The 26627-nt window shown below is 43.8% G+C and overlaps 1 protein-coding gene and 1 pseudogene across 1 annotated transcript in view; both read right to left on the reverse strand.

Annotated features, from left to right (window-relative positions):
• Positions 1 to 26627, reverse strand: part of LOC145353228 (immunoglobulin superfamily member 3-like) — a 202438-nt gene that overhangs the window by 34632 nt on the left and 141179 nt on the right. The window contains exon 6 of the mRNA XM_080203774.1: positions 24473 to 24874. Coding sequence (XP_080059900.1) covers positions 24473 to 24874 — 402 coding nt within the window. The remainder of the gene's footprint in view (positions 1 to 24472; positions 24875 to 26627) is intronic.
• Positions 13085 to 13201, reverse strand: LOC145353533 (U2 spliceosomal RNA; annotated as a pseudogene).

A 26627-nucleotide genomic window follows, 5' to 3' on the forward strand; every position in this document is an offset into this window, starting at 1 on the left:
GGTGGGATTGTGGTTGGTACAGACTCAATGGGCTGAATAGCCTCCTTCTGCACTGTAGAAATTCTATGATTCTCCTATTTTCTATCCATCTATTTAGCTTTGAACAAAATGTATATGGGATAGCATGAACCTAGATTTCTGTTTCCATTGCTACTTTTACATTTTTGTTTCAACATTTATAGCATCCCAATCGTTTGTCACTTTGTGAATTAAACCGATGGAATTAGTCAGTGTTTTCACTTTTTTAAGAGACAAAAAGAAATGCTGAGCATTGATTTTGAAAACCAGAAGCTGGTGATGTTTCCAGAGCTCCTGAATCATCCGAACCAGCAAGTGAAAGGGTTAATGATCTTTGAGAATGGACTATTAATAGGCCAATCTGTATTCCTAATTGCGACACCCTGTTGGCTAGCAACATAGCAATAGATTAAATACACCAATTAGACCATCAAGGGAAAACTAAATAGAAGGGTGTTTTTTCAGTTCAAGAAAGACAATCTGTGCTGGGTAGAACACATTATTAGATGCTATCATTCAAATCCTGCTCAATAGAATTCTGTTAGGAACCAGTTTAGGAACAGGAAAAGAACTGAAATCTTATTTTCTTTTTTACAGCGTTTCAGCTGGGCAATCATCAAAGCCGACATGTGGTATTCTGGACAATTAATATGAAATATATAGTAAGTGATTCGGGGCTGATTTGAGGTGACAAAGCCAGCTTATTTGCATAGAGAAGCTAAATGCATGTTTTAAGAAGGAAAATTGTTCAATTTTACAAAAGCCCAGGCCACAAAATTCACTTTGGTCCCTAAACAAATCGGAGGTTGTGTGATTAACCTCTGCCCTTTGCTTCCGACGCAGGCAGCAAGCAAACTTTGTGCTGCTTGTTCATTAACCATCATTGTAGTACAGCCAGCACCAAGCATATTGCTCAGGGGCTGCAGGCTGAGTAGGGCATGCAAACTCATGCAAAACTAGCACTGCTTAAAGACTGCCTGCACAAATTCAAGGCAGTCTGCACTCCTTAAAAGGCAACCGTGTTCCTGCTGTAGCAGGTGCTGAAAGTGGCTGGAAAAGATGGTACAACAGAATAGTGCTGCATGGGGGCCGTGATACAGAAGATGGAGAGAAGGACAGAGGTCCCCTACTCACTGGAGATCAGAAGACCCTCCAGACTGATACTGCAAAGGCAATGGGAGCTGATACCTTTTGAGGCAATGTAGCTCCGGGTGCAATGCGAAATGAAGTTCAATGTCCTCACCTGAGTGGTCAAGATCAGTGAATGCACCTTCAAATGCCAAATCCCCATAAATGAACCACCAGCCTCACACACTGCACCATTCACCACCCTCCTCTTCACTCAACTATTCACCTTTATTCTTACCTCACATTCATAGCTTCACCTCACCTTCACACTGCTGCAAGCTATTCAATTATGATGGTCATATCACCAAAATACATTGCACCGCACTCAATAATACATTTTCCTTTCTCTTACAGGACACGGTGACGCACAATTGTTGGCAGCAGCACCTAACCAGCGGGGGATAGGCATGGCTGCCTCATCCCAATGAAGGAGATTGTATTCACCATCTTTGGAAAGGCCATGACTGAAATTAAATATTACATACATGCCTAATTCTTCTTCTCACATCCCATTTCCCCTTCGGTTTCGCATCACCTTGTCTTGTAAGAGAGAGGGAAATGTATCAGCGAGTGCGTGCAAAGTATTTTGACAACACATAGTGTGAGTGTATGAGGGATTACTCCATAGCAGTCCAGGCAGTAGGGGAGTTGCTGAAATACCCAATGGTGTTTTTGATGATTTTTCATGTGGCAGTGTGGTTCTGGTTCTATGAATGCTGTGTATGCAGGTGGCCAGATTATCAGTGGATAATCTTTGACATCCAGCAACGACCTTCTGGTCTCCATGGGTGAGTCAAATGCTGATGGCATAACAAACTGGTGCAGAATAAAGGCATGATGTCTGTTGTCAGAATGCCATGCATTGACTGGCATGGGCTGCACACACCAGCTGCACACTGAAGGTACAGTACATTCCAATTTAGTACATTTCTGAATTTACATGTGGCGTCTACAAAACGATGTATATGCAGTCATCAGCTCCCTGAAGCATGGGGAAGCCAGTTATTCTGGCAAGGCATGTGCTTGTTCTCTGCAATGTTTCCCCTCTTTTTACATGCAGATAGTCAGTGACCTCCCTTACAGAAAAGAGGGGATATTGAACTGTAAGATGTGTGAGACGTTGCTTGCTGCAAACTGAAAGCTGCTAGGTTTATGGCCACAGTCACCTTCACACCCACAATGTCATTTACCACCTGCTCTGAGGCCGCAAGGTCTTCTTGCAAAACATAGCAGATTTTAGTGAACACCTCCTTTGTGAAATGGAGATGGTGCCTACACTGCTACTCGCTGGGAATGAGGTAGGAGAATTACTCCCGAAAGACTCTGGTTGGATATGACAAGAGCCTTAGCCCAGTAGTGTATGGATGCTGTACAATTATTCGAAGTTTCTCAGAACTGTGCTAACGAAGGTGATGAGAGGATTGTCAATATCATGTGAACTTCACCGTAGTCTGCATTGTTACATTGTCTAGAAGCTAACCACCACTCCTAGGTCATTACTATTCACAATAACAGGGGAGATTGATTTAGAGTTTCTTATTTTGAGAACATGGCCTCTGCCTATCAGTTTGTCTTATGGAAGACCAATAAACAATCTGTATTTAACCTGAAAAAGTGGTGCTTGTTTGTTGTGGCTGTTGCACGTTATAATAGACCAAAATCTAACGTCTTAAACAGTGCAACTTGAGGCAAATAATATGTTGAATGTCGGTACTTCAGAGCAATTTCAGTTCACACTAATTCTGGTTCTAATTCTGATTTTCTAGCTGGGTAATCTGGAACTGAAAGCACCTGGGCCCAGCCAAGTCAGCCCCCTGCAGCCCAGAATACACCGAAACACTGGTCAGGTTTCCCCTAACTACTTGTCTATTATTTAAGCTGCAGTTCATGCCCAGGTGACATACAGGGCCCGATTTCACCATCAAGTTGTATCCGCTTTCGGCTGTGAAAACTTGGTAAGTTCGGGCATGAGGTGAGAACAGCGATCTGCGCCAGTGCCCCTTTACCAAAGCTCGAAAATGGCTGTAATCGAGACCACGCCCAAAATGGGCAGAATGGCCATTTAAATTGACTTAATGGGGTGCATGCCACAATCTTACCGGCACTTCCCCCTTTACCACCGCGTTCACCCATCCCAAATTGGCGCAAAACAGACATGCTCCACAAAAGCCTGATTCGGGCGCTCCAGTTAGTGAAGAGATAAGTGCCGAGCATTGGACAGCTCTCTGCTTGAGATCAGTGGTGGGGAAGGAGGGGTCCATAAGAACATAACATAAGAACATAAGAAATAGGAGCAGGAGTAGGCCATCTGGCCCTTCGAGCCTGCCCCGCCATTCAATAAGATCATGGCTGATCTGTCGCGGCTCAGTTCCACATTCCCGCCCTCTCCCCATAACCCTTAATCCCGCCTGAGATCAGCTGGGGGAAAGAGGGGGAGGGGCCCACGATTGGTCTGGGTGGTGGCAGGGGTGGGGGGATAAGGGGGTCAGTCTGTTAAGGGGGTGGGGCAATGTCACTGCGGGCCAGGAGGAAACATTATCAGGCCTGGGAGGAACGTGGCAGGGGAGCAGCATTCTATCATTTCTCGTCTGCGCGTGCACAATTGGAGGCGCTGATCGGAGCTACAAGGTTCCGGGTATGTTAAACCCTGCCCACAGGCTTCTGCAGCACTTGGAATTACTGTTATTTTTTCAGGCAGAGTGCATATGGGGGCACCTGAGAACAGGTCTAAAAGTTGGATCTGAAGCACTCCCAGTTTCAAGTTCTCCCAGCACTTAAAATCAAAATGGTAAAATAGGGCCCTCAGTGTCTCCTTGACAGTGGGCAACTCAAGGAATTTTCATTTTAGTTGCTCCAACCTCAACATCATGACTTTCTTATTACAGGTAGTTTTGTACCGATTGTTTTATTTAAATTAGTTTAAAAGCCCTCCCAGAAACTCAAATGGTCTTGTTGCTCTATCTTTGCCCAGTTCCACGTTCACACTAGACTATATACAAATACACAAATAACAGCAAAATACTGCAGATGCTGGAAATCTGAAATAAAAACAGAAAATGCTGGTTAAACGCAACAGGCCTGGAAGCATCTGTGGAGAGAGAAACACAATTAATATTCTGAGGATTCTTGTACAGACCTAAAAAGGGATAGAAATGTGAAGAATTATTGATTGATTTATTATTGACACGTGCATAGGGATATAGTGAAAAGGATCATTTCTTGTGAGCTATTGCAGAAAAACATACTGTTCATAGAGTACATTGGGGAGAAGGAAAGATAAGGTGCAGAATATAATAGTTGCAGTTACCAATAGCGTAAAGAGAAAGATCAGCTTGATGTGGGATAGGACCATTCAAAAGTCTAATGGCAGCAGGGACACTTGGAGTGGAGGTGGGGAAGGAAAGAAGGTCAGTGATGGGTCAGATGAGGAGATATTTTCAAAGATGTCATAGAAATGAGATAAAATTATAGATTCAGAATCATAGAATCCCTATTGTGCAGAAACAGGCCATTTGGCCCATCAAACCTGCACAACAACAACTCCATCCAGGCCCTATCCCTGTAACTCCAAGTATTTAACCTGTTAATCTTCCTGACACTAAAGGCAATTTACCCCAGCCAATCCACCTAACTCGCACATCTTTGGAGTGCAGGAGGAAACCAGAGCAAACCCATGCAGACACAGAGAGAATGTGCAAACTCCACACAGACAGTGGCCCAATCTGGGAATTGAATTCGGGTCCCTGGTGCTGTGGATTCAGCAGTGCCAACCACAATGCCACCATGCCTGGTTAATGGTGCCATTAGGAACTGAAGAGTATTAATAGTGGTTAAGGTAGGACAGCAGAATGTAATAAAAGGAGTACAAAAGTAAATGCCCAGTGGGAGTAATACTGAACAACAAGGAACAGTGGCTGTGTGGGAGGATGTACAGGTGTAGGGTTGTGTTGGGAGAAGTCAGGGGAACCGAATAAGAGAAAATAAACTCCCCCGTGTAGAAGAGTCCAAATTGAAGGAAGTGCAAGTGAATTGCTGCTTCACCTGAAAGGAGTGTTTGGGCCCTGTAACATTGAGGAGGGAGGAGGGAAAGAGGCAGGTTTTGCAGTTTCTGTGATAGCACGGGGAAGTGCCATGGGAAGTGGATGAAGTGTTGGGGGTAATGGAGGAGGGGACTATGCTGTTACAAAGGGAAATGACCAGGCAGCAGACCCAAAAAATACTACAACCACTGCAAACTGATGAATAATCCCATGTCATTTATTATACTTTCTTCTTGCAGCTCTAAACACAATGTTTCTTCACTGTTTGGACTGCTTCTGGGTGCCCAGCCTTTGTGCACATTTCCCTGGTCTCACTGAAATGAGGACCAAAGATGCAAAATCTTGTTTGCTCAGGATTACCTGTCCGGGTACATGAGTATTTGCTGTACCCAGTTTGCACTTCCAGGCTAGATCCCTAGGAAAATGTGCATCACATCGACAGCAAGTAGCACATTGGGATAGGATTGCACAATGAGGCAGGTGGCACAACAGGGCAGGAGTACTCAATGAAATCCATTTCTGCTTGGATTTGAAATATGTGCTGTAATGTTCTATGTTTCTATCAAGCATGTAACATCGAAACATAGAAAATAGGAGCACGAAGATGCTATTTGGTTCTTCGAACTTGTTCCGCCATTTATTATGATCATAGCTCAACAGCCTGATCCTGCCTTCCCTCCCACATTCTTTGAACTCTTTAGCCCCAAGAGCTATATCTAACTCTTTCTTGAAAATATTCACTGTTTTGGCCTCCAGGCTGAGCACTCTCTGGTTGAAGAAATCTCTCCTCATCGCCGTCCTAAACTGTTTACCCTGTAGCCTCAGACCTGTTTCTGGACATTCCCCCCCACCGTCAGGAACATCCTTCTTGCATCTACCCTGTCTAGTCCTGTTATAATTTTATAGGTTTCTCCGAGCTGATAATTGGAACCTGGGTAAATTGGGTAAACAACTGCACATCTCCTTATCCCATCTGATTGAAGGGTTGTGAAGAGCAGTGCAAATTAACAGTTGATAAATTCAACCCCAAATCAGGTACAGAAAGAAAATTAAATGAGGGGGAAAGAAAGATTGGATTAAAAGAGAGATTGAAAAAGTGACAAGGAAAAAGCAAGAACATGTTTGATTTACAATGTTGCATCTTAAAAATCCCAATCAATTAAAACCTGAAAGAATGAAGCTTTATGCTTGTAATAGTTCAATTTTCACTGGCAGATAAGTTGTTCAGCTGTAATTAAAACATATCACATTGTTAAAAAAATCCTTAAACTGACAACGACAAGATTTAACTTTAGTTTGCATCTACTGTATATGCATAACAATTTCAGGTCATTCATTGCATATGAATAGTGAGGCTGACAGATTTTTTTTAATGAAACTAACTGGAAAGATACAACTGAGGCAATAACTTTTGGATTTCTGTTTCATACTCCAACTCCGCTCCAACTTAATTTTCAAGTTTGCTGATAATATACCACTATAATGGGTCGGATCTCAAACAATGACTAGATGGAATACAGGGAAGAGATAAAGAATCAGGTGAACTGGTGCAATGAGATTAATGTCTCCTTCAATGTCAGTAAAATGAAGGAGATAATCATCGACTTCAAGAAGCGTAGTGGCGGACATGCCTTTGTCTACATCATTGGTGATGATGTGGAGATAGTCGAGAGCTTCAAGTTTCTAGGTTTTCAGATCACCTATAATCTGTCCTGATCCCTCCTTGCAGACACTATGTTTAAGAAAGCCTACAAACGCCTCTACTTTCTCAGAAGCCAAAGGAAATTTGAATTTGGCATGTCCACTTCGACTCAATTTTTATAGATGCATTATAGAAAACATCCTTCTTAGATGTATCACAGTTTGGTATGACTCCCCCTCCGACCAAGACTTGCCAGAAATTACAAAGGGTTGTGGACAAAGCCCAGTTCATCACGCAAACCTGCCTCCCATCCATTGACTCTGGTCTACACTTCCCACTGCCTCAGGAAAGCAGCCAGCATAACCAAGGACCCCACGCATCCTCAACATAATTATTTTCCACCTTCTTCCATTGGGAAAAAGATACAAGACTCTGAAAACACCTTCCAACAGACTTCTTCCCTGCTGTCATCAGACTTTTGAATGGTCCTATCATAGATTAAGCTGACCTTTCTCTTTATCCTATCTGCAACTGCAACACAATATCCTGCACCCTATCCTTTCCTTCTCCCCTATGTATTCTATGGATGTTATATTTTGACTGTATGCATGCAAGAAACAATACTTTTCACTGTACCCCAATATGTATGACAATAAAAAAAAATCAACATCTGACATTTTCTGAAGTTGGTATAATTTTTGCACATCATAGTGAAAACTGCTATCCTCATGATTATTTTGACAGTGAAGTATGGTCCTTTAAGACATGCTAGAAATATTTTTTTAAAATGATTAAATCAGGTTGTCAGTAATGGGATGCACTAAGCGCAGGCCCAGTATAAGAAAATAAATATCCAAGGGAAAAGTAAAATTAGAAGTGTCAGATTTTTAATTGAGATGATGTTTGTCGATCATGTCAACTGCTTCTAGGGATCCAGGACAGTCAAACAGTAAAATCAATGTGACAATTAATGTTGCTCAGTTTTTACACAGAACTGATAAATCCTAATGTGGTCTTCTAAGCTGCATTAAAGTAAATCCATTCTTTTATCCACACAACACTGTCTTTTCTCTTGAACTTTCATTAACTTGGGGCAGGTAGTCCAAATAGGACTACCTATCAGTTGCAGAACTGATCTGCAATAAAATACTAGAATTAGTAGAAATGTGTTTGATTTCCCAGTGGTGAACAGCTCAGAGTTCCTTCATGCCAATGTAATAATCCTGTAGTAGCTCAGGTCAGGTGTGCATTTATTTATCCATCAATCTCCATCCCTGATAAGGTGTTTAGTGTACGATTATCTGCTGACTTCCCCTGCACGTGCTTGCTAACCAATTCTAGCAGAAAAAACACAACAATCCAGTGGCAACAGGAAATTGAGGAAATTGAAGTAACGTTAAATACTTAAAAGCTCTGACTGGAAATGTTAGCTTAGTTAAATTAATCACTTATATTTAAGAGTTTATATTGCAACTGAAAGTTTAGCAGAAGAGAAGCTACATGACCATCTGAAAGAAGATGTGGAGATGCTGGCGTTGGACTGGGGTAAACGCAGTAAGAAGTCTCACAACACCAAGTTAAAGTCCAACAGGCTTAGTGGCAGCACTGTCTTTCGGAATCTCAAGCTCCTTCATCATGTGAGTGAGGACTTGTGTTCACAAACAGGGCATATAAAGACACAAACTCAATTTACTAGATATCTTCTTGTAACTCTTGACTCGCCTGTAACTCGCCTCTTGACTCTGCTAGAACATGTAAAGACCAGCATTCCAACCATTATCTTGTGAATTGAGTTTGTGAACACAAGTCCTCACTCACCTGATGAAGGAGCTTGAGACTCCGAAAGCTAGTGCTGCCAAATAAACCTGTTGGACTTTAACCCGGTGTTGTGGGGGGTCTGAAAGAAGGCCAGACCCTGCAGAAACTGAAACTGGAATTAGACCCATATAGTATTGGTCATTAAATCGGACTAGGAGGAAGCACAGAATCCTGAGATTAGTCAGGAGTCAAGAATGCAACAGTGCCTCAGTTCATCCCCCACACTGCAGCCCCCGCCCCCCCACAACCCCTGCCACTTCCCCACCCACCCCCAGCCCACCATGGAAGATCAATTAATAACCTACAGATTTATCATATTCCCTCTCTAGAATTCACTTTTGGTCTTTGGGAAACAGCTGAAAATGAAATGAATGATCACAAAATGCTGCGGATACTGAACATCTGAAATGAAAATGTCCCTGACAAATACCAGACCTGCTGAGTTTACCCAGCATTTTCTGTTTTTACTATCTATGTTTGATCACTCTGATGGTTGCCAGGGACCTGTCAACAATGTGAGAAGTTATGAATTGAGTCTCAGTGGCCATCCCAATAGTGTTGCACAGTGCTCCAGGCCATTCTCTGGCCAGTTTGTCCTTCAGTCTCCAAACCCAAAGCTTTCTCCTTTCCAAGTTATTTCCACACTGGTCCCCCCTGCCTACCAGCGTTATCTCCCTGCCCACTCTTTCACAGTCCACACCAAACCGACAGTCTACTTCCTGTCTCATCAATAAAATACCGTTAACCTTGGAAAGAAAGGAAAATGATCACATAAAAAATAAGTAAATGTTTTATTTTAATATACATTTTACAAAATTTAAGTTTGCATGTGAACTCCTCCTATTTCTTCATGGGGATATATTAGTGCCAGTTTCCAGCTGATGTTACTTTTAACAGTTTTCCTCAATATTTATTTCACAAATCACAGTGCAAACTCCTTTCCAGATCTGTGTCCAGACCCTCCTGACTTTAATGCTTCCTCCAAGATTCCTGAGACATGAATCCCAGCTTCCACTCTCTGAGGTCGCAGCTTTCCCGTTTGTCTCTCACTCACAAGTTGTGCATCAATCTGTGGATTACTAGTACCACTCGAAGGAATGGCTCTGAATACTAGAGCAACAGAAAGTCCACACGGTCTAGGGTGAAAATTTATTCTACCTCAAGTGCAAGCTCTGCTATGTATTGCCTTACCCTCCATCCTGCCTCCTCGTAAAGCAAATATGCATCAGAGATGAGAAAGGTTATAGGGACAAGGAATGTGAGTTATGTAGATAGATTGGCGAAACTGGAGGTCTGTCTCTTTGGAGACGATGAGTTTAAGAGGAGATTTGATAGTAGCGTTCAAAATCATGAGGGTCATGCCACAGTCGATAGAAGAAATTGCTTCCCTTGGCAGCAGGATCCAGAAATAGAAGACGTTAATTTAAGGTTAGTGTCAAATGAAGTAATGACAACATAAAGAAAACCATTTTTAAGTCGCAAGTTATTAGGATTTGAAATGCATTGCCTGGGATTGTGGTGGAGGCAGATTCAATCGTGATTTTCAAAAGAGAATTGAACAATTATTTGAAGAGAAAAGACGTTCAGGGCCAAAGGGAAAAAGCAGGAGATGAGGACCAGGTGAGCTGGCAGAAAGATGGGCTGAATGGTTTCCTTCTGTTACTGTAATTGCTCTCTGATTCTAGGATCATTTACATGTCAATTTGAAGTTAGCAGAAATAGAGATTGATGTCCATCCTTAGCAATTCAATGAACTTTCCCAAGGAGCAGCTGTGCCGTACACAACAGAAAGACCCTAGGCTGTATCTTTAGTTAATGCCCAATTAGTAGTTGGCAGTAAATTAGCTGTAAAATATCTGTCTAAGTAAAACTAGCTAGACAACTGTCATGACCATGATGCCTCTAAAGTCAAACAGTCATCAATATTCACTATCGAAGCTCACAGATAACTAATGGACATGTTACTGAAGGTTGTCTTTGAAACTGTATTGCAAGAAATAGTTAATGCTCACAGTGAGAACATTAGCAAGTCATTTTAAAAGGTAGAGAAAAAAAAGTGTCTTTTTTTGGAATTCCATTTATGCACTTCTGTTGACAATGTGGTAAACACAGGAATTTCCATACAAGCTGGAAAACTGCACCACCCAGAGCTATTATTGTGATTTCTATCACTTATGAGGGGACAACTGAGCAGTAATTGAACAGCAAGGGCAGTATGTGGCTCACAGTGACCACCCCTACCCAACCACCACCACCACCAACAAATCTTTCCAAAATTAGTCCCTCAATCAGGCAGAGTGTCTTTGAAGGAAGGACCTCTCTAGGAGCTCATAACAGGGTTTACTTTGCTCCCCACATAGCGAGTCCAATGCCTGTGGGCTGGGTGAATACTAGTGGTGATGGATTGAGGCCCTTAAATGAGCATGAAGGATCTCATTTGGTGGCTGGCAGGAGACTGTCCATGCCTTAATTGGGGCAAAGTTGAGACGGTGGCAATGTCCCTATTCGCCACTCTCACTCCTGATTAAATGCACTCTCTGCCACCAAACTTGCCATTGAGGAAGACACTAAGTTTGTCCATAAGATGTAATTAGTTAAGTTGATATGAGCCATTTTGGTACAGAGGCAGGGGCAGAGACCTAATTGAAGGGAATGAAACACAGAGTTGAGGGAAACATGAGCATGGATTTGAGAAGCGCAACATGTTCAGGGACTTGGGGAGAAAAGAGAGGTTGGAGATGGGGGGTAGTTTGCAAGGATGATGGTGAAGTCAAGGGTCCATTTTTAAGAAGAGAGTAATTGACGGCAGATTCAAAGGTAGTTGGGACTGTACCTGAAGAGTGAGCACCTCTAAAGCAAACAACATAAAGAGCAGGAAGGGAATTTGGATGTTAGCAGTTTCGTGCAAATAGGGTAGAGGAAGGTGAATCTTGTGGACCAGATGAGCTCGGATAGGAGAGAAACTGGAGCAAGATGTCAGCTCAAGGCTGATGCAGAGGGGGATCTTTAGAGGAAGTGTGGCTGGGTAGGCTAGTGGAAGAAAGATGGTAAAGGCAGCGGATCAGATGTTCTCAAGTTTAATGAAGGCAAAAACCATAGAACCATAAAGTGCAGAAAGAGGCCGTTCAGCCCATTGAGTCTGCACCGACCACAATCCCACCCAGGCCCTACCCCCATATCCCTCTAACCTAAGCATCTTAGGACACTAAGGGGCAATTTTTTTAGCATGGCCAATTAACCTAACCAGCACATCTTTGGACTGTGGGAGGAAACCGGATGACCCGGAGGAAACCCACGCAGACACGAATTCTTTGGTCTTGCTACACTATTATGTCACTGAGACTGAAGTGGTTTCAATGTGTGAAACTAGTTATAATTGATTAGAAATGTAAAGATAAAAGTATTTCACAGTAACTTTCAACTCTACTTCTTGAAAGAGATGATTATCCAATTGAAGTGAAAAGCAGTGCACCACCATTTCTCCCTGGGAAGTGATATTAAATTAATCCATAAATACATAAGGGATTGTAAAAGTTGAAATAATAACTTGCCACCATTCCCTGCTATTTGCATACTATGCTCTGACTCCATTAGTGTTCAGCTTAAGTGCCTTTCTGTAGTCCCTTTAGAGATCAGAACTAAAACTCAACAGAGTTTTAGCTGGAAACACTAATGACTTGTATTGTCAAGACTAAAGCAAGATCTTGCCCCCAAGTGAGGGAGGAATTAAACAAAGCACTGCGTCCATTGTTCTGCTGAACATAACTGGGGAAAATGATATGTGTTAATAAGTGTCAGGTAACCTGATCTTAGGTAGACTGATGATCTGTATGGAAATTGCAAATTCAATATTTAATAGTTTATAAATAATTTATAAGATATGAAAAAAATATTTTTAATTAAATGTTCAATTCAGATTCTATTTTAATTTAGAACAGAAAGTGTGAGTAACTCCCAGCAGGAGAGGCTGCAGCTGCAGAGAGAGCAGACAAGTTAGTATTTTTGGGTACAAATCCATCATGAGAACCGGAAGCTATTACAGATAAACAACTTTGGCAGCACTGTCTGCTTTTGTGTCAGGTGGTTGTGGGTTCAAGTCCACTCCTGAAGGTTAAACATGTAATCTAAGTTGACACTTCACCTCAATTTGAGGGAGTGCTGGAGCATCCGAGATGCCATCTTTTAGCTGAGATGTTAAACTGTGACTCTGTCTATCCTCTCACGTGGATAGAATAGATTCCATGGCACCATTCACAGAGTAAGAAGTCTCACAACACCAGGTTAAAGTCCAACAGGTTTATTTGGTAGCAAAAACCATTCACAGAGGGACACGAGACTATTCCCAATGACCTGGTCAATATTTATTCCTCACCCTCTGCCCAAAATAGATATTATGGTCATTACGTTATTTCAGTTAGTGGGAACTTTTTATGTGCGAATTGGCTTGTAATTTCCTTTATTACAACAGTTATGTCATCATCTCCTGTGTGTTTAGATATTAAACTGATAAGAACAGATACTACACTAGATTTTAGCCAAAAGGCCGAGAAGTAAAGGGTTAACTTCAGAAGCGCATGATGCTGATGTAACCATGAAGCAATGACATAATCCTAAGTAACAGAGATCATAGAATCTCTGATGATGGCCATTCGGCCCATCTAATCTGCACCGACAACAATCCCACCCAGGCCCCTTTTCCCCATAACGTCCCGTATTTACCCCGCTAGTCTCCCTGATGCTAAGGGTCAATTTAATATGACCAACTCAATTAACCCGCACATCTTTAGACAGTGGAAGAACATCGGTGCACCTGGAGGAAACAAACAAAGACACAGGAAGAATGTGCAAACTCCATACAGATAGTCACCCGAGGCTGGAATTGAACCTAGGTCCCTAGCGCTGTGAGGCAGCAGTGCTAATCATTGTGCCACCATGCTGCCCCGATCTGGAGGATGGAGAAGTCCAAACTTGTGCAGAGTTCCTAAGATGTAAGAGAGCTGAAAATAAATTATAATGGTTTTAATAAACTACAGTCTTGCATAGCTTACTTAGGGAAAATAAACCAACCCCAAAGAACCCCATCTAGACCCTAAACACAAGACAAAACAGTATGTACTGCCTGAAGGCAGGTTTGTGGCTCAATGTCTGCTGGTGCTCCATCCTAGGCCGTTTTTATGGCAGTTTTTGCCAGTGGTGTTTTGACAATGCTTTCTACGCTCAAGGTTAGGGCGAGGAGGCAGGTCCCAGACCTGCCTCAGCTGGAATGGGAATTGAACCCACTCTGTTGCCATTGCCCATGTTGCTACACATGGGCAATGTAACCAAGCGAGCTAACTGACTCCATTACAACAATAAAAATAATCAAAATAAGGGAAAAATTAAACAATAAAACCATGGTGAGACCACACAAGAAGGAAATGAAATTGTATAACTTGGAAAGCACTCAGGTTGAAAACTGCAACAATAAAATAGAAGTAACATAAGCACGCGAGTTGTATGTTCTTGCTCTCGAAGGAGCGCAACAAAAGTTTACCAGGCTGATGGCTGGAATGATGTATGAGGAGAGATTGACTAGGCTAGGATTGTTTTCACTAGAGTTCAGACAAATGAGGTCGGGGGTTGCATAAAAACTTACAAAATTCTAACAGGACAGACAGGATAGATGCAGGGAAAATGTTCCCGATGGTGGGAGTGCCCAGATTCGGGGGAGACCATTTAGGACAGAGATGAAGAGACATTTCTTCACGTAAAGAGTGGTGAGCCTGTGGAATTCATTACCACAGGAACTAGTTGATGCCAAAACATTGAATATATTCAGGACACAGCTGGATGTAGCCCTTGGGGTGAATGGGATCAAAGGTTATGGGGAAAAAGCAGGATTAGGCTACTGAGTTGGATGATCAGCTATGATTGTGATGAATGGTGGAGCAGGTTCGAAGGGCCAAATGGCCTCCTCCAGCTCCTACTTTCTATATTTCTCTGTATTACAAGACACAAACATTGTGAATGTTACATGACAGAAGAGTATTGCTGAAACTGAAATGAAGAATCTACAAGACAGATATGAGACTGGCCTTGTTTTTTAATGCAGAAACTCAGGCAACATCAAGAAAATAGGAACGATAACTGAATACTTCTGGGATGTGGTTGCTGAGAAAGAGATATGAAATAACTCGAAAGGACAAAATCAGGAATCAGCACATCAGGAGATTAGTGATGGCCATGGGACCATTGAAGAAAGTAGCAGAGAAAAGGTTGAAATGGTATGGTCATTGTTGCAGGAGATAGAGAGAGGAAATGTGGTAAGGTGAGTGAAGGAGATGGGAATGACAGGGAGGAGGAGATGTGGAAAGTCTAAGATCAGATGAAAGGATGCAGTGGTGAGAGATGCGGAGAAGGGTGAAGAACCAGCATTGCAGTAACCCATTGTAAATTGGAAGAAGACAACAAATAGTGCGTGGCTAGCTGAAAGGGTAAGGTTAGCATGATGGAAAGGCAGCAATGCCCCAGGGGCCTGGCAGAAAAAAGAAGCAGGTTAACATGAAAGAGTAGTTTGCACTCTCACTATTAGGGCAATAAACCTGTGGAATGAAGCAGCTGCCTATTAGAGCTGCTGCCCAATTTCCATTTCCATTCTTCTAACAGGCTTATGGCTGCTGCAACTTGTTCACTTTGCCAGTTTTTTGTGCTGTTCTTTTCGGCAGTCTAACCTCACCTCTTTGGCAACTCATATTTCACTATGCCTTACGTGCCTCTTAGTTCTTTATTCCCTGTTCGCTACTTGAGCAATCTAGAAGCTATTTCATTTCTTTTCCTGTGCCTGTGTGCTTACATTTTTAATTCTTCCAACTTTCCTTTGCTTTGTTCCCTTTGAAATGCTTCTTATCTGTAATAGATCTCTGGTAGGAACATATTCTTCTGCTTCATTTAGGCTTATGGCTAAAGCAGATTCTGGTCCAGTTTTGCCAAGTGAGGGGACTCCAGGCAACCCCAAGTTGATGCTATCAGAAGAAAGACCAGATATAAAAGGCTTCTTGCCCAATTTCCCCTCCTCACCACACACAGCAAAGTAGAAAAGCTACATCCATGTCTCTTAAGCAAGAGCTTTATTATTTTGAGGAAATTTTGGGGGAGTGGGAATAATTAGGTAGTCCTTGCAATGAGCCAGCCCAGGAATAAAAGGCTTCCACCTTCACTATATCACTATGACTTTTACCTTTTCATCACAGAAGAGTCATATTTGTGAGCAAGGAAGGCCGTTGCATAATGACCAGGATCATCCTTGGCTTGTGATAGCTAACCATATAAAACAAAAGACCTTAAATTTCATTCTGAGTTTGTGCCAATTTAACTGGCACAATTGTGGTATCAAAATTGAACTCAATGATAATGAGTTGTATAATAATCTTGTCAAGGTCAGTCTTCCATCATCACACTCTACTTATAACATGTTTAGAGTACCACTTCTGCGGTTACAGTGTACAGATCAGAGTCCCGAAATTCTTTGACTGCCAGCCTGAGTAGTACCAGCTTAGTTTTTTCTGAGCTTAAATGACAATCAAATTTTATTTACAAAAATGGAGCATAACAAATGTTTGCTTCTTCCAAGTGAAGACAGTAGAAAGTTGTTTTTCGCTGCTCTTTCCCTAATGGGTGAGCCTCCACTTGCTTAGTAGGGGAGCTGGTACTCTACGAGGCCCAGGGGGAGAACTAATGATGATCCTCTGTAGCCATCATAACAAGTTGGGAGAGGGGAAATCCAGTTTGAGATCCTGCTCCTGATTATAATCCCATGATTCCCACTGATAAACATGCATTTGAGTTAGTTGTTCCCTGTGAAATACAGGGGAATGGTGAATCATAAGATAATCCATGTCTGCTGGCATTCACTGTGTGGGTTTAACGGTAATTAGTAGGACATTGAGTGAGAAAAGAAAGATTACCAGTCCTCACAACAAGAGAAGCACATTACAAAGACTAATTCCTATTGCACAGGGAATTCCTGTAACTTTTGTAATGTTTTCAGCTTCTGTCCTACCTTTTATTGATAATTTTGCAAATGCTAAGCTGATTTCAGGTCAGCTTTTAAAAATGTTCACCTAAAAAGACATTTTCAAAGACACAAATTCTGCAATGCGTTTCTTGGGCTTCCTCTAGATTTGTGTTCCTTTATTCCCCCACAAAAGCTTCAGTTGTACTGTATTATGTTAACCCCCTGTCTTGTCTGATAAAAAAAAATTCTAAACTAAAAAGTTAAATTAAAAAAAAGCTGGTAAGACATTTTCTCCTCCTTATTCATTTTAAAAACCGCCTTGCTTTATAGGGATATAAGGATAGTGGCAGTGATTAGAATCGGGATGTCAATGTAATGTTTGGGATGGGGGATTGACGGGTCAAGATAAAGTTTTAAGGTTTATTTATTAGTCACAAGTAGGCTTACATTAACACTGCAATGAATTTACTGTGAAGATCCCCTAGTTGCCACACTCCAGCACCTGTTCGGGTACACTGAGGGAGAATTTAGCATGGCAAGTACACCTAAACTGGACTGTGGCAGGAAACTGGAGGCCCGGAGGAAACCCACACAGACACGGGGAGAACATGCAGACTCCACACAGAAAGTAACCCAAACGGGAATTGAACTTGGATCCCTGGCACTGTGAGAGAGCAGTGCTAAAGGGTGAAGGATGGGAAACTCAAGGTAGCAATTGGACAGGGGATGGGGGGTGGTGGGGGCTTGAGGCAATGATGGGCATGGTGAGGATTTGAGATAATGTTGGGGATGGTGGGGTTTGAAATAGTGATGGGACGGGGGATAGGGAGTTTGAGACAATGATGGGATAGGGGATGGTGGGGGTTTGAGACAGTGATGAGGACGATGGGGATTTGAGATAGTGATGGGGGATAGGAGGTTTGAGACAGTGATGGGAGAGGGGATGGTAGGGATTGAGGTAGTGACGGGGGATAGGGAGTTTGAGACAGTGATGGGATAGGGCATATGATGGGAGTTTGAGACAGTGAAATGGGTGGGGGTGAGTTGAGACAGTGATGGGGATGGTGGGGATTTGAGACAGTGATGGGGATGGTGGGGATTTGAGACAGTGATGGGGATGGTGGGGATTTGAGACAGTGATGGGGATGGTGGGGATTTGAGACAGTGATGGGGATGGTGGGGATTTGAGACAGTGATGGGGATGGTGGGGATTTGAGGCAGTGATGGGGATGGTGGGGATTTGAGACAGTGATGGGGATGGTGGGGATTTGAGACAGTGATGGGGATGGTGGGGATTTGAGACAGTGATGGGGATGGTGGGGATTTGAGGCAGTGATGGGGATGGTGGGGATTTGAGATAGTGATGGGAATGGTGGGGATTTGAGGCAGTGATGGGAATGGTGGGGATTTGAGACAGTGATGGGGATGGTGGGGATTTGAGGCAGTGATGGGGATGGTGGGGATTTGAGGCAGTGATGGGAATGGTGGGGATTTGAGGCAGTGATGGGAATGGTGGGGATTTGAGGCAGTGATGGGAATGGTGGGGATTTGAGACAGTGATGGGGATGGTGGGGATTTGAGACAGTGATGGGGATGGTGGGGATTTGAGACAGTGATGGGGATGGTGGGGATTTGAGGTAGTGATGGGGATGGTGGGGATTTGAGGCAGTGATGGGAATGGTGGGGATTTGAGACAGTGATGGGGATGGTGGGGATTTGAGGCAGTGATAGGAATGGTGGGGATTTGAGACAGTGATGGGGATGGTGGGGATTTGAGACAGTGATGGGGATGGTGGGGATTTGAGACAGTGATGGGGATGGTGGGGATTTGAGACAGTGATGGGGATGGTGGGGATTTGAGGCAGTGATGGGGATGGTGGGGATTTGAGACAGTGATGGGGATGGTGGGGATTTGAGGCAGTGATGGGGATGGTGGGGATTTGAGACAGTGATGGGGATGGTGGGGATTTGAGACAGTGATGGGGATGGTGGGGATTTGAGGCAGTGATGGGGATGGTGGGGATTTGAGACAGTGATGGGGATGGTGGGGATTTGAGACAGTGATGGGGATGGTGGGGATTTGAGGCAGTGATGGGGATGGTGGGGATTTGAGACAGTGATGGGGATGGTGGGGATTTGAGACAGTGATAGGAATGGTGGGGATTTGAGACAGTGATGGGGATGGTGGGGATTTGAGGCAGTGATGGGGATGGTGGGGATTTGAGACAGTGATGGGGATGGTGGGGATTTGAGGCAGTGATGGGGATGGTGGGGATTTGAGACAGTGATGGGAATGGTGGGGATTTGAGACAGTGATGGGGATGGTGGGGATTTGAGGCAGTGATGGGGATGGTGGGGATTTGAGGCAGTGATGGGGATGGTGGGGATTTGAGACAGTGATGGGGATGGTGGGGATTTGAGGCAGTGATGGGGATGGTGGGGATTTGAGGCAGTGATGGGGATGGTGGGGATTTGAGGCAGTGATGGGGATGGTGGGGATTTGAGGCAGTGATGGGGATGGTGGGGATTTGAGGCAGTGATGGGGATGGTGGGGATTTGAGGCAGTGATGGGGATGGTGGGGATTTGAGGCAGTGATGGGGATGGTGGGGATTTGAGACAGTGATGGGGATGGTGGGGATTTGAGGCAGTGATGGGGATGGTGGGGATTTGAGGCAGTGATGGGGATGGTGGGGATTTGAGACAGTGATGGGGATGGTGGGGATTTGAGGCAGTGATGGGGATGGTGGGGATTTGAGGCAGTGATGGGGATGGTGGGGATTTGAGGCAGTGATGGGGATGGTGGGGATTTGAGACAGTGATGGGGATGGTGGGGATTTGAGACAGTGATGGGGATGGTGGGGATTTGAGACAGTGATGGGGATGGTGGGGATTTGAGACAGTGATGGGGATGGTGGGGATTTGAGACAGTGATGGGGATGGTGGGGATTTGAGGTAGTGATGGGAATGGTGGGGATTTGAGACAGTGATGGGGATGGTGGGGATTTGAGACAGTGATGGGGATGGTGGGGATTTGAGGCAGTGATGGGGATGGTGGGGATTTGAGACAGTGATGGGGATGGTGGGGATTTGAGGCAGTGATGGGGATGGTGGGGATTTGAGATAGTGATAGAAAGGGGGATATGGGGTTTGAGACAGTGGCTAGGATAGGGCTGGTGGTGGCTATTGGAGGTTGGTTGTGGCCCCTGTTACAGAGCTGGGAGAAACACTCTTGTACCTTCTAATTCCAAGCTGAGGTCACCACTTCCTTTTCAGAAACGCACTTCTTGGCTGCAACTGTAAATTGGTTCCTTTAAAGATCCACTGATTTCCAGAATGGAGACCTGGTTTTCCTGAATACAGTTAGCCCAGCACCAGCTGTGTTCAAGGCAACTAATCCGTTAAAAGTACATCAAATAGGCGTCTTGCTGCTTACTTACATGTGCCAAGGGCAAACATCGGCTTCTGGTGCAGAAACTGGATGAATCTTTTTACATATATCAGTAACAACTTCCTACTTTAGAGGATGCTTTGGTGTCAACTTTACATCTGTAAATGCTGCCATTTTATCAGATTTCTGAGCCCATCAGTGTATTGGAAACTGCGATGTCTCTCATCCCCTTTCTTCTCTGCAGTGTGTTTCTAATATGCTGAGCTCGTGCATTACTTTGGAGGAAAATGTCTTCAGATCAAAATAAGACCCATTCAGCGTCATGAATAAACATGCGTTATGTTAAAGATGATTTGAAAATATTTGAGGCATGCCTCAGAATATCTAACGAAAACGATTGAAGATCTTAAAGTTAAAAGACAAATCCACCATTCCAAGTGATTCTGGAGTGACTGAGGGAAGAACACTCATTGCTACTACAGCGCAGTGATTCTAATTAGTGCTGTGAAAGAACAGCCAGAACATTAATGGCCATCGGCTCCATTCAATCCCACTTGCAAGAAATGAGCTTTGGCACAAAGATGACTCAAGGACCTCAAGGGACAGCTATGTTTGACACTGAAGTAGATGATGGAAATGGGAATGAATGGAAAGAGAGAGATGAAATCTAAGAAAGACAGAGTCTAACTAACTCATAAAAATTAAGGTTTGATGTTATTTTTAAAGAAACCTTTTTACAGCAGTAAAGGAAAGATAACTGGATGGCATTCACTGATGCAGTGCAAATGAACCAATGTCATCTATGTGATGTAGTAATCTTCTGAAACAAATTGTCTTTTTATGAAGATAACAGAGGGTGGTGAGAGTCTGGAACAAGCTGCCAGAGGTACTAGTAGAGGCGGGTACAATTTTGCCTTTTAAAAAGCATTTAGGCAGTTACAAGGGTAGGATGGGTATAGAGGGATATGGGCCAAATGCAGGCAAGTGAGACTAGCTTAATGGTTAAAAAAAAGGCAGCATGGACAAGTAGGGCTGAAGGGCCAGTTTTCATGCTGTAAATCTCTAGAAGTCTATGAAGGAAAAAAGTGCAGGCGTGTTCAATCAACAAAGACACGGGGAAATTCTCCCATTCTGACTTGCTAATGTTTTGGTGGGTCGGGTCAGGAGATGCGCATGTACACTGATTCGTGGGATTCATGCGTGCATTCCCGAGACATGCGCATCTCCCACCTCCCGAAATCAGCATGGTCGGGACCATGCTGGAAACCGACAGGAAGACCAGGTTAGTAATTTTAATCCATTTTTAATGTTATTTAAATGTCATTATTGGGCCTGGGACTGAATTCTCCAGGACCGATAGCATCTCCCGCCCCACCAGCAGTATTTCACTCCAGTAAGCTTCAGGCTAGCTCCCCACTTTCGAGGAACAAGGTGAGACCCCACTGGAGTGAAGGGGGGGGGTTGCAGTCAGGTCTCCCAGGAGGTCAGATTGTGGGGAGTTGGTGCCCCCTGGGCACGGGCACCCTAGCAGTGTTAGTCTGTGCCAATGCACTGCTCAAGTGGCAAAGTGCCACTGGCCAGGGGCACCTTGGCATTGCCAGTGGGCATCAGGCAGTGCCATGGGGGTGGGGCAGGACCTACTCGCAAATCTCACAACACCAGGTTAAAGTCCACTCACATTGTCTGGACCTTTAAGACTTGATTACCTGTAAAGACTTGCATTCCAACCATTATTTTGTAAATTGAGTTTGTGTCTTTATATGCCCTTTTTGTGAACACAACTCCCACTCACCTAATGAAGGGGCAGCACTCCAAATGCTTGTGGCTTGCACTATCAAATAAACCTGCAGGACTTTAACCTGGTGTTGTGAGACTTCTTACTTCACAAAGGAAGACATGAATAATGTAACAGAAGTTCTAAGAAACATAAGTTTTAGTAAGGAGCCGAAGGAAATCAATATTAGTAGAGAAATGATTTTGGAGTAATTAATGGGATTGAAAGCAGATGAATCTCTAGGGCCTGATCACCTTCATCCCAGAGTACTTAAGAAAGTGGCCCATTGGTAATCATTTTCCAAAATTCTTTGGACTTGTGAATGGTTCCTACAGATTTAGGGTAGCTCAGCCCACTATTCAAAAAGGGAGGTAGAGGGAAATATAGACCAGTGAGCCTAATGTCAGTACTGCGGAAGTTGCTAGAATCCATTTTCCAGGATTTCATAGCTCAACATTTGGAAAGCAGTGGCATAATCAGACAAAGTCAGCATGGATTTACAAAAGGGAAATGCTTGACAAATCTACTGGAATTCTTTGAGGATGTAACTAGTAAAGTTGGCCAGGGAGAACCAGTCTATTTAAACTTTGAGAAGGCTTTCGACAAGGTCTCACATAACAAATTACCATGTAAAGTTAAAGCGCCTGGGATTGTGGGTAGTGCCTTGAAATGGATAGAAAGCCAGTTAACAGATAGGAAGCAAGGAGTTATATAAATGGGTACTTTTCCAATTGGCAGGCAATGATTAATGGGGCATTGCAGGAACCTGTGCTAGGGCCCCAAATGTTCACATTACATATATTGAAGATTTGGATGAGGAAACTAAATGTATTATCTCCTAATTTGCAGGTGATACAAAGTTGGTCAGGAAGTAAGTTGTGAGAAGGATGCAGAGATGCTTCAGCATGATTTGGAAGGCTGAGTAAGTGGGCATATGAATGGCAGATGCAGTATAATGTGGATAAATGTGAGGTTATCCACTTCAATAGCAGAAAATAGGAAGACAGATTACTATTTGATTGGATTTAAATTGAGAGAGGTGGATACTCAGCAAGACCTTGTGTCCTCGTACACCAGTCACTGAAAGTAAGTGCACATGCACAACAGGCAGTAAAGAACGCAAATGTTGGCCTTCTTAGTGAGAGGATTTGTGTATAAGGATGGGATGTTTCACTGCAATTGTATAGGGAATTGGTGAGGCTGCACCTGGAGTATTGTGTGCAGTTTTGGTGTCCTTATCTGAAGAAGGGTGTTTGTGCTACAGAGGGAATACAGTGAAGGTTGACCAGGCTGATTCCTAGGATGGCAGGATTGTCATATGAGGAGACACTAAATCGGTTAGGATTATATTAATAGGAGTTTAGAAAAGTGAGAGGGGATCTCATAGAAACTTATAAAGTTTAATAGGATTAAACAAGGTAGATTCAGAAAGAATCTTCCCAACATTTGGGAGTGACATAGTGGGACTGTGGTTAGCACTGCTACCTCACAGCACCAGGGACCCAGGTTTGATTCCTGGCTTGGGTCTCTGTCTGTGCAGCATCTGTACATTCTCCCCGTGTCTGCGTGGGTTTCTTCCAGGTGCTCCTGTTCCCTCCCACAGTCCGAAAGACATTACATGCTAAATTCTCCCTCAGTGTTCCTGAACTGGTGTGACGACTGTGGGATTTTCACAGTAACTTCATTGTTACCGCGTTAATGTAAGCCTACTTGTGACACTAATAAATAAACTTTAAAACAATGGTGGGGAGTCCAAAACTAGTGGTCACAGGACTGAGATGAGGAGAAATTTCTTCACTCAGAGAGTGGTGAATTTGTGAAATTCACTATAACAGAAAGTAGTTGAGGCTAAAATATATGTGTTCATTTAGGAATTAGATATAGCTCTTGGGGCGAAAGGGGTCAAGGGATATTGGGGGGGGGGGGGGGGGGGGGGGGGGGCAGGTGTGGTAGTGGAGATCAGGCTATTGAACCATGATCATAATGTTGGCAGAGCAGGCTCAAATGGAAAAATGGCCTACTGCTGCTTCTATTTTCTATGTTTTTTATGTATGCATCCCCATGTTGGGTAATCACGGGACCAGCCTTGGAATCCCATACAACAACCTACAAAGGCTCACTGTCAAGATTCACAATTGCTTAATGAATCTCTCTGGGCAAGATACCATAGTGCAATCCAGCACCAGACAAACTACTTCAGCAAGGAATGGACACCTTCAAGCCAGAGGAGAAGAAAGATCTGTCATAAGTAAATGATACATATTTAAACTGCACATTGCCAATCAATGCGTCAGTTCAATAAATGTGTGTGTAGGTGAAAAGCAGCAAATTCAGACTGCTGAATTTCTTAAAATTGAAAGATTAAAGCACAGTGTTACTCAGTAATCATAAGGAGATTGCTGCTTAAAATTTAATAAGAATTCTTGCAACTCACATTAGTCTATCCAAATACTGTAAAGCAAAATATTCTGGGCTGTAAGCTAATAAGGCATTAAGCAAATTGCTTAGGAACGTAAGTCGCTTGTTCAACCGCAAAGAATTGAAAAGGGCGACTAAAGGATGAGATTACAGATCGACAGACATATTGATGTATTGAACAGAGACATTTGTTTGGCTAACCAGGCTGACAGTTATACTTTACTTGTGTTGACCGAGTGAGCCTTCACTTACCGGGGGGTTTAACCTTCACCTCCAGAATATTTGAAGATTTATTGGTTTTCTTCACCCACTGGTGCATCTGGTTTTGGTGCCACAGTTCAGCGATGCACTGATATTTCCCTGCCTCCAAGTCACTGGCTTTGGAGATGACCAGACGGACAATATTGGACATTGTCTTTATTATCATTGTTTTATTTGCGAAATCAGTCGCCTTGTCCCCCCAAGAAATGGATGTGTCATGTGCAAAGGTGATAATGTCATAGTTGTTCCTCGATCCAGCTGGCTGGAATTTCCACTTTACAGCGACTGACACGCGGGAAGGATAGATGGGTCTGATGAAACACTGGAGCTCAAATGCATTGTTGTAGATCACGGATGGTGTTCGTGTTATCGCAGTAACACTGAAGCCTGTTTCTGTGAAGTAATCCAAAAAAAAACTTAGTGTCAATTTAGATGATCTAAACAAAACTTCCCAAAAATTGTTACATCATAGAAGGTTTCCAGGATCTTTTCCTGCTCAACCTTCTCCTTCCTGAAGGCACCCACTCATACTGGGGTATTGTTTCAGAGATATTGCCCACCCTCTAATATCTTAGCTATGTGACCAACCTTTGTATGTAAACTCAGCCATTGGATCTTATTTGACCATGGGAACATCTTAGTTTAGCCAAGTTAGATTTTGGATTATCAAATTATATACAATCTGTTGATTTGGTTACAATATTTCCATCTCCAGGAATTCCACATCACCTTGGAAGCACCTCTGAAAGATTATAACAAACACGAACAAACACCGCCACACCCCGACTCCCCCCATAACCTCATGGATGATCGAGTCCAAGCACAAATCTATTCTAATCCCATTTCCAATATTTGGTCCATAGCCTTTAGTTAGTCATGTAACAGCTATCAAGCATGGACTAGGCCATATTTGTATCAAAAGCTAAAGACAGTGAGTACCTCAACTTAGCAAACAACGTGGAGACAATTCTCCCATTATGACCCACAAATTTTCTGGCGGGTCCAGGTCAGGGGAGCTGTGCATGCTGGCCATTTCACAGGAATCGTGCATGTGTCCCCCTATTTTGTGAATTCACGCGTGTGTCTCCCAGAGCCGGAGAACAACCACAGTTGCAACCATGTCGGAAACCAGCAGGATGAGAAGTAAATGATTTAAACAAACTTTTAATGTATTTTAAATCCATTTTAAATGTGATTATCGGGCCCAGCATGGAACTTGCCGAGCCCAATAGCATCCCCCACGCTGCCAGGAGTATTTCACTACGGCGGGGTTTAGAGTACCTCCCCATGTTCAGGGACCTTAGCAGAAGACCTCAACGGAGTGAAAGGAGGTGTGATTGGGGCCCCCCAGGGGGTCGGGTGACAGGGGATGGGGATGGGGAGGGGGAGGTGCCCCCTGGCCATGGGTACCCAAGGCAGTGCCAGCCTGTGCCCCTATGCCCGGGGCCAACTTGCCACTGCCCACCAAGCATAGGGCAATGCCAAGCGATGGGGCCAGGGTCAGGTCTAGGGGGCAATCAGTGGGGGTGGGGGATCCCGCTGCTACTCTGATTGGAATCGGTCGGGGCTGGAGGGAGGCCAGTGATCGGGGCGGAACGGGGGGCGGGGGTGGTCTGCCGAGGAGGGGGGGTGTCAGTGGGGCAGTCCGGGATGGAAGGGGTGGGTTGGGGCTGTCCCAGGAATGCTGGGGGTTGCCGTAATTGGGCCTCCTTAATCGGATCTGGAGGGGCGACAGTGCGAGTCTGCCCAGCAAACAGGGAGACTGACAGATTGAGGTCACTGCACATGCACAGAGTTCTGAAACTGTCAGACTCCGGCACAAATAGGTCCCACCCTTCCCCTGGATTTTGAGCGAGGTTCACGATTGTGATCTCTGCATTTCACAGAGTGTGGGAGATTCAGTTCTGAAGTTGAACTGGAAAAACGATCAGGATTAAGACCTGTTTTCTCGTCAGTTCAGTGCTTTTGAGAGAATCACCCACTGTATGTGAGTGAGCTAGCATTGTTCTCCTTATTACAGTATAGCTCAACAGCCAGTTTCCACCAGTTGGAGGTGCAGAGTTTCAGAAGATACTTGCCAGTCTCTCCACAACTCAATCTGCTGGATCGAACCCAATGAGCTCCTCACATTGAAAATATCATGCTA

The sequence above is a fragment of the Carcharhinus amblyrhynchos genome, chromosome 15, assembly GCF_965287045.1.
Source record: "Carcharhinus amblyrhynchos chromosome 15, sCarAmb.v2.hapA, whole genome shotgun sequence".
Classification (NCBI taxonomy): domain Eukaryota; kingdom Metazoa; phylum Chordata; class Chondrichthyes; order Carcharhiniformes; family Carcharhinidae; genus Carcharhinus; species Carcharhinus amblyrhynchos.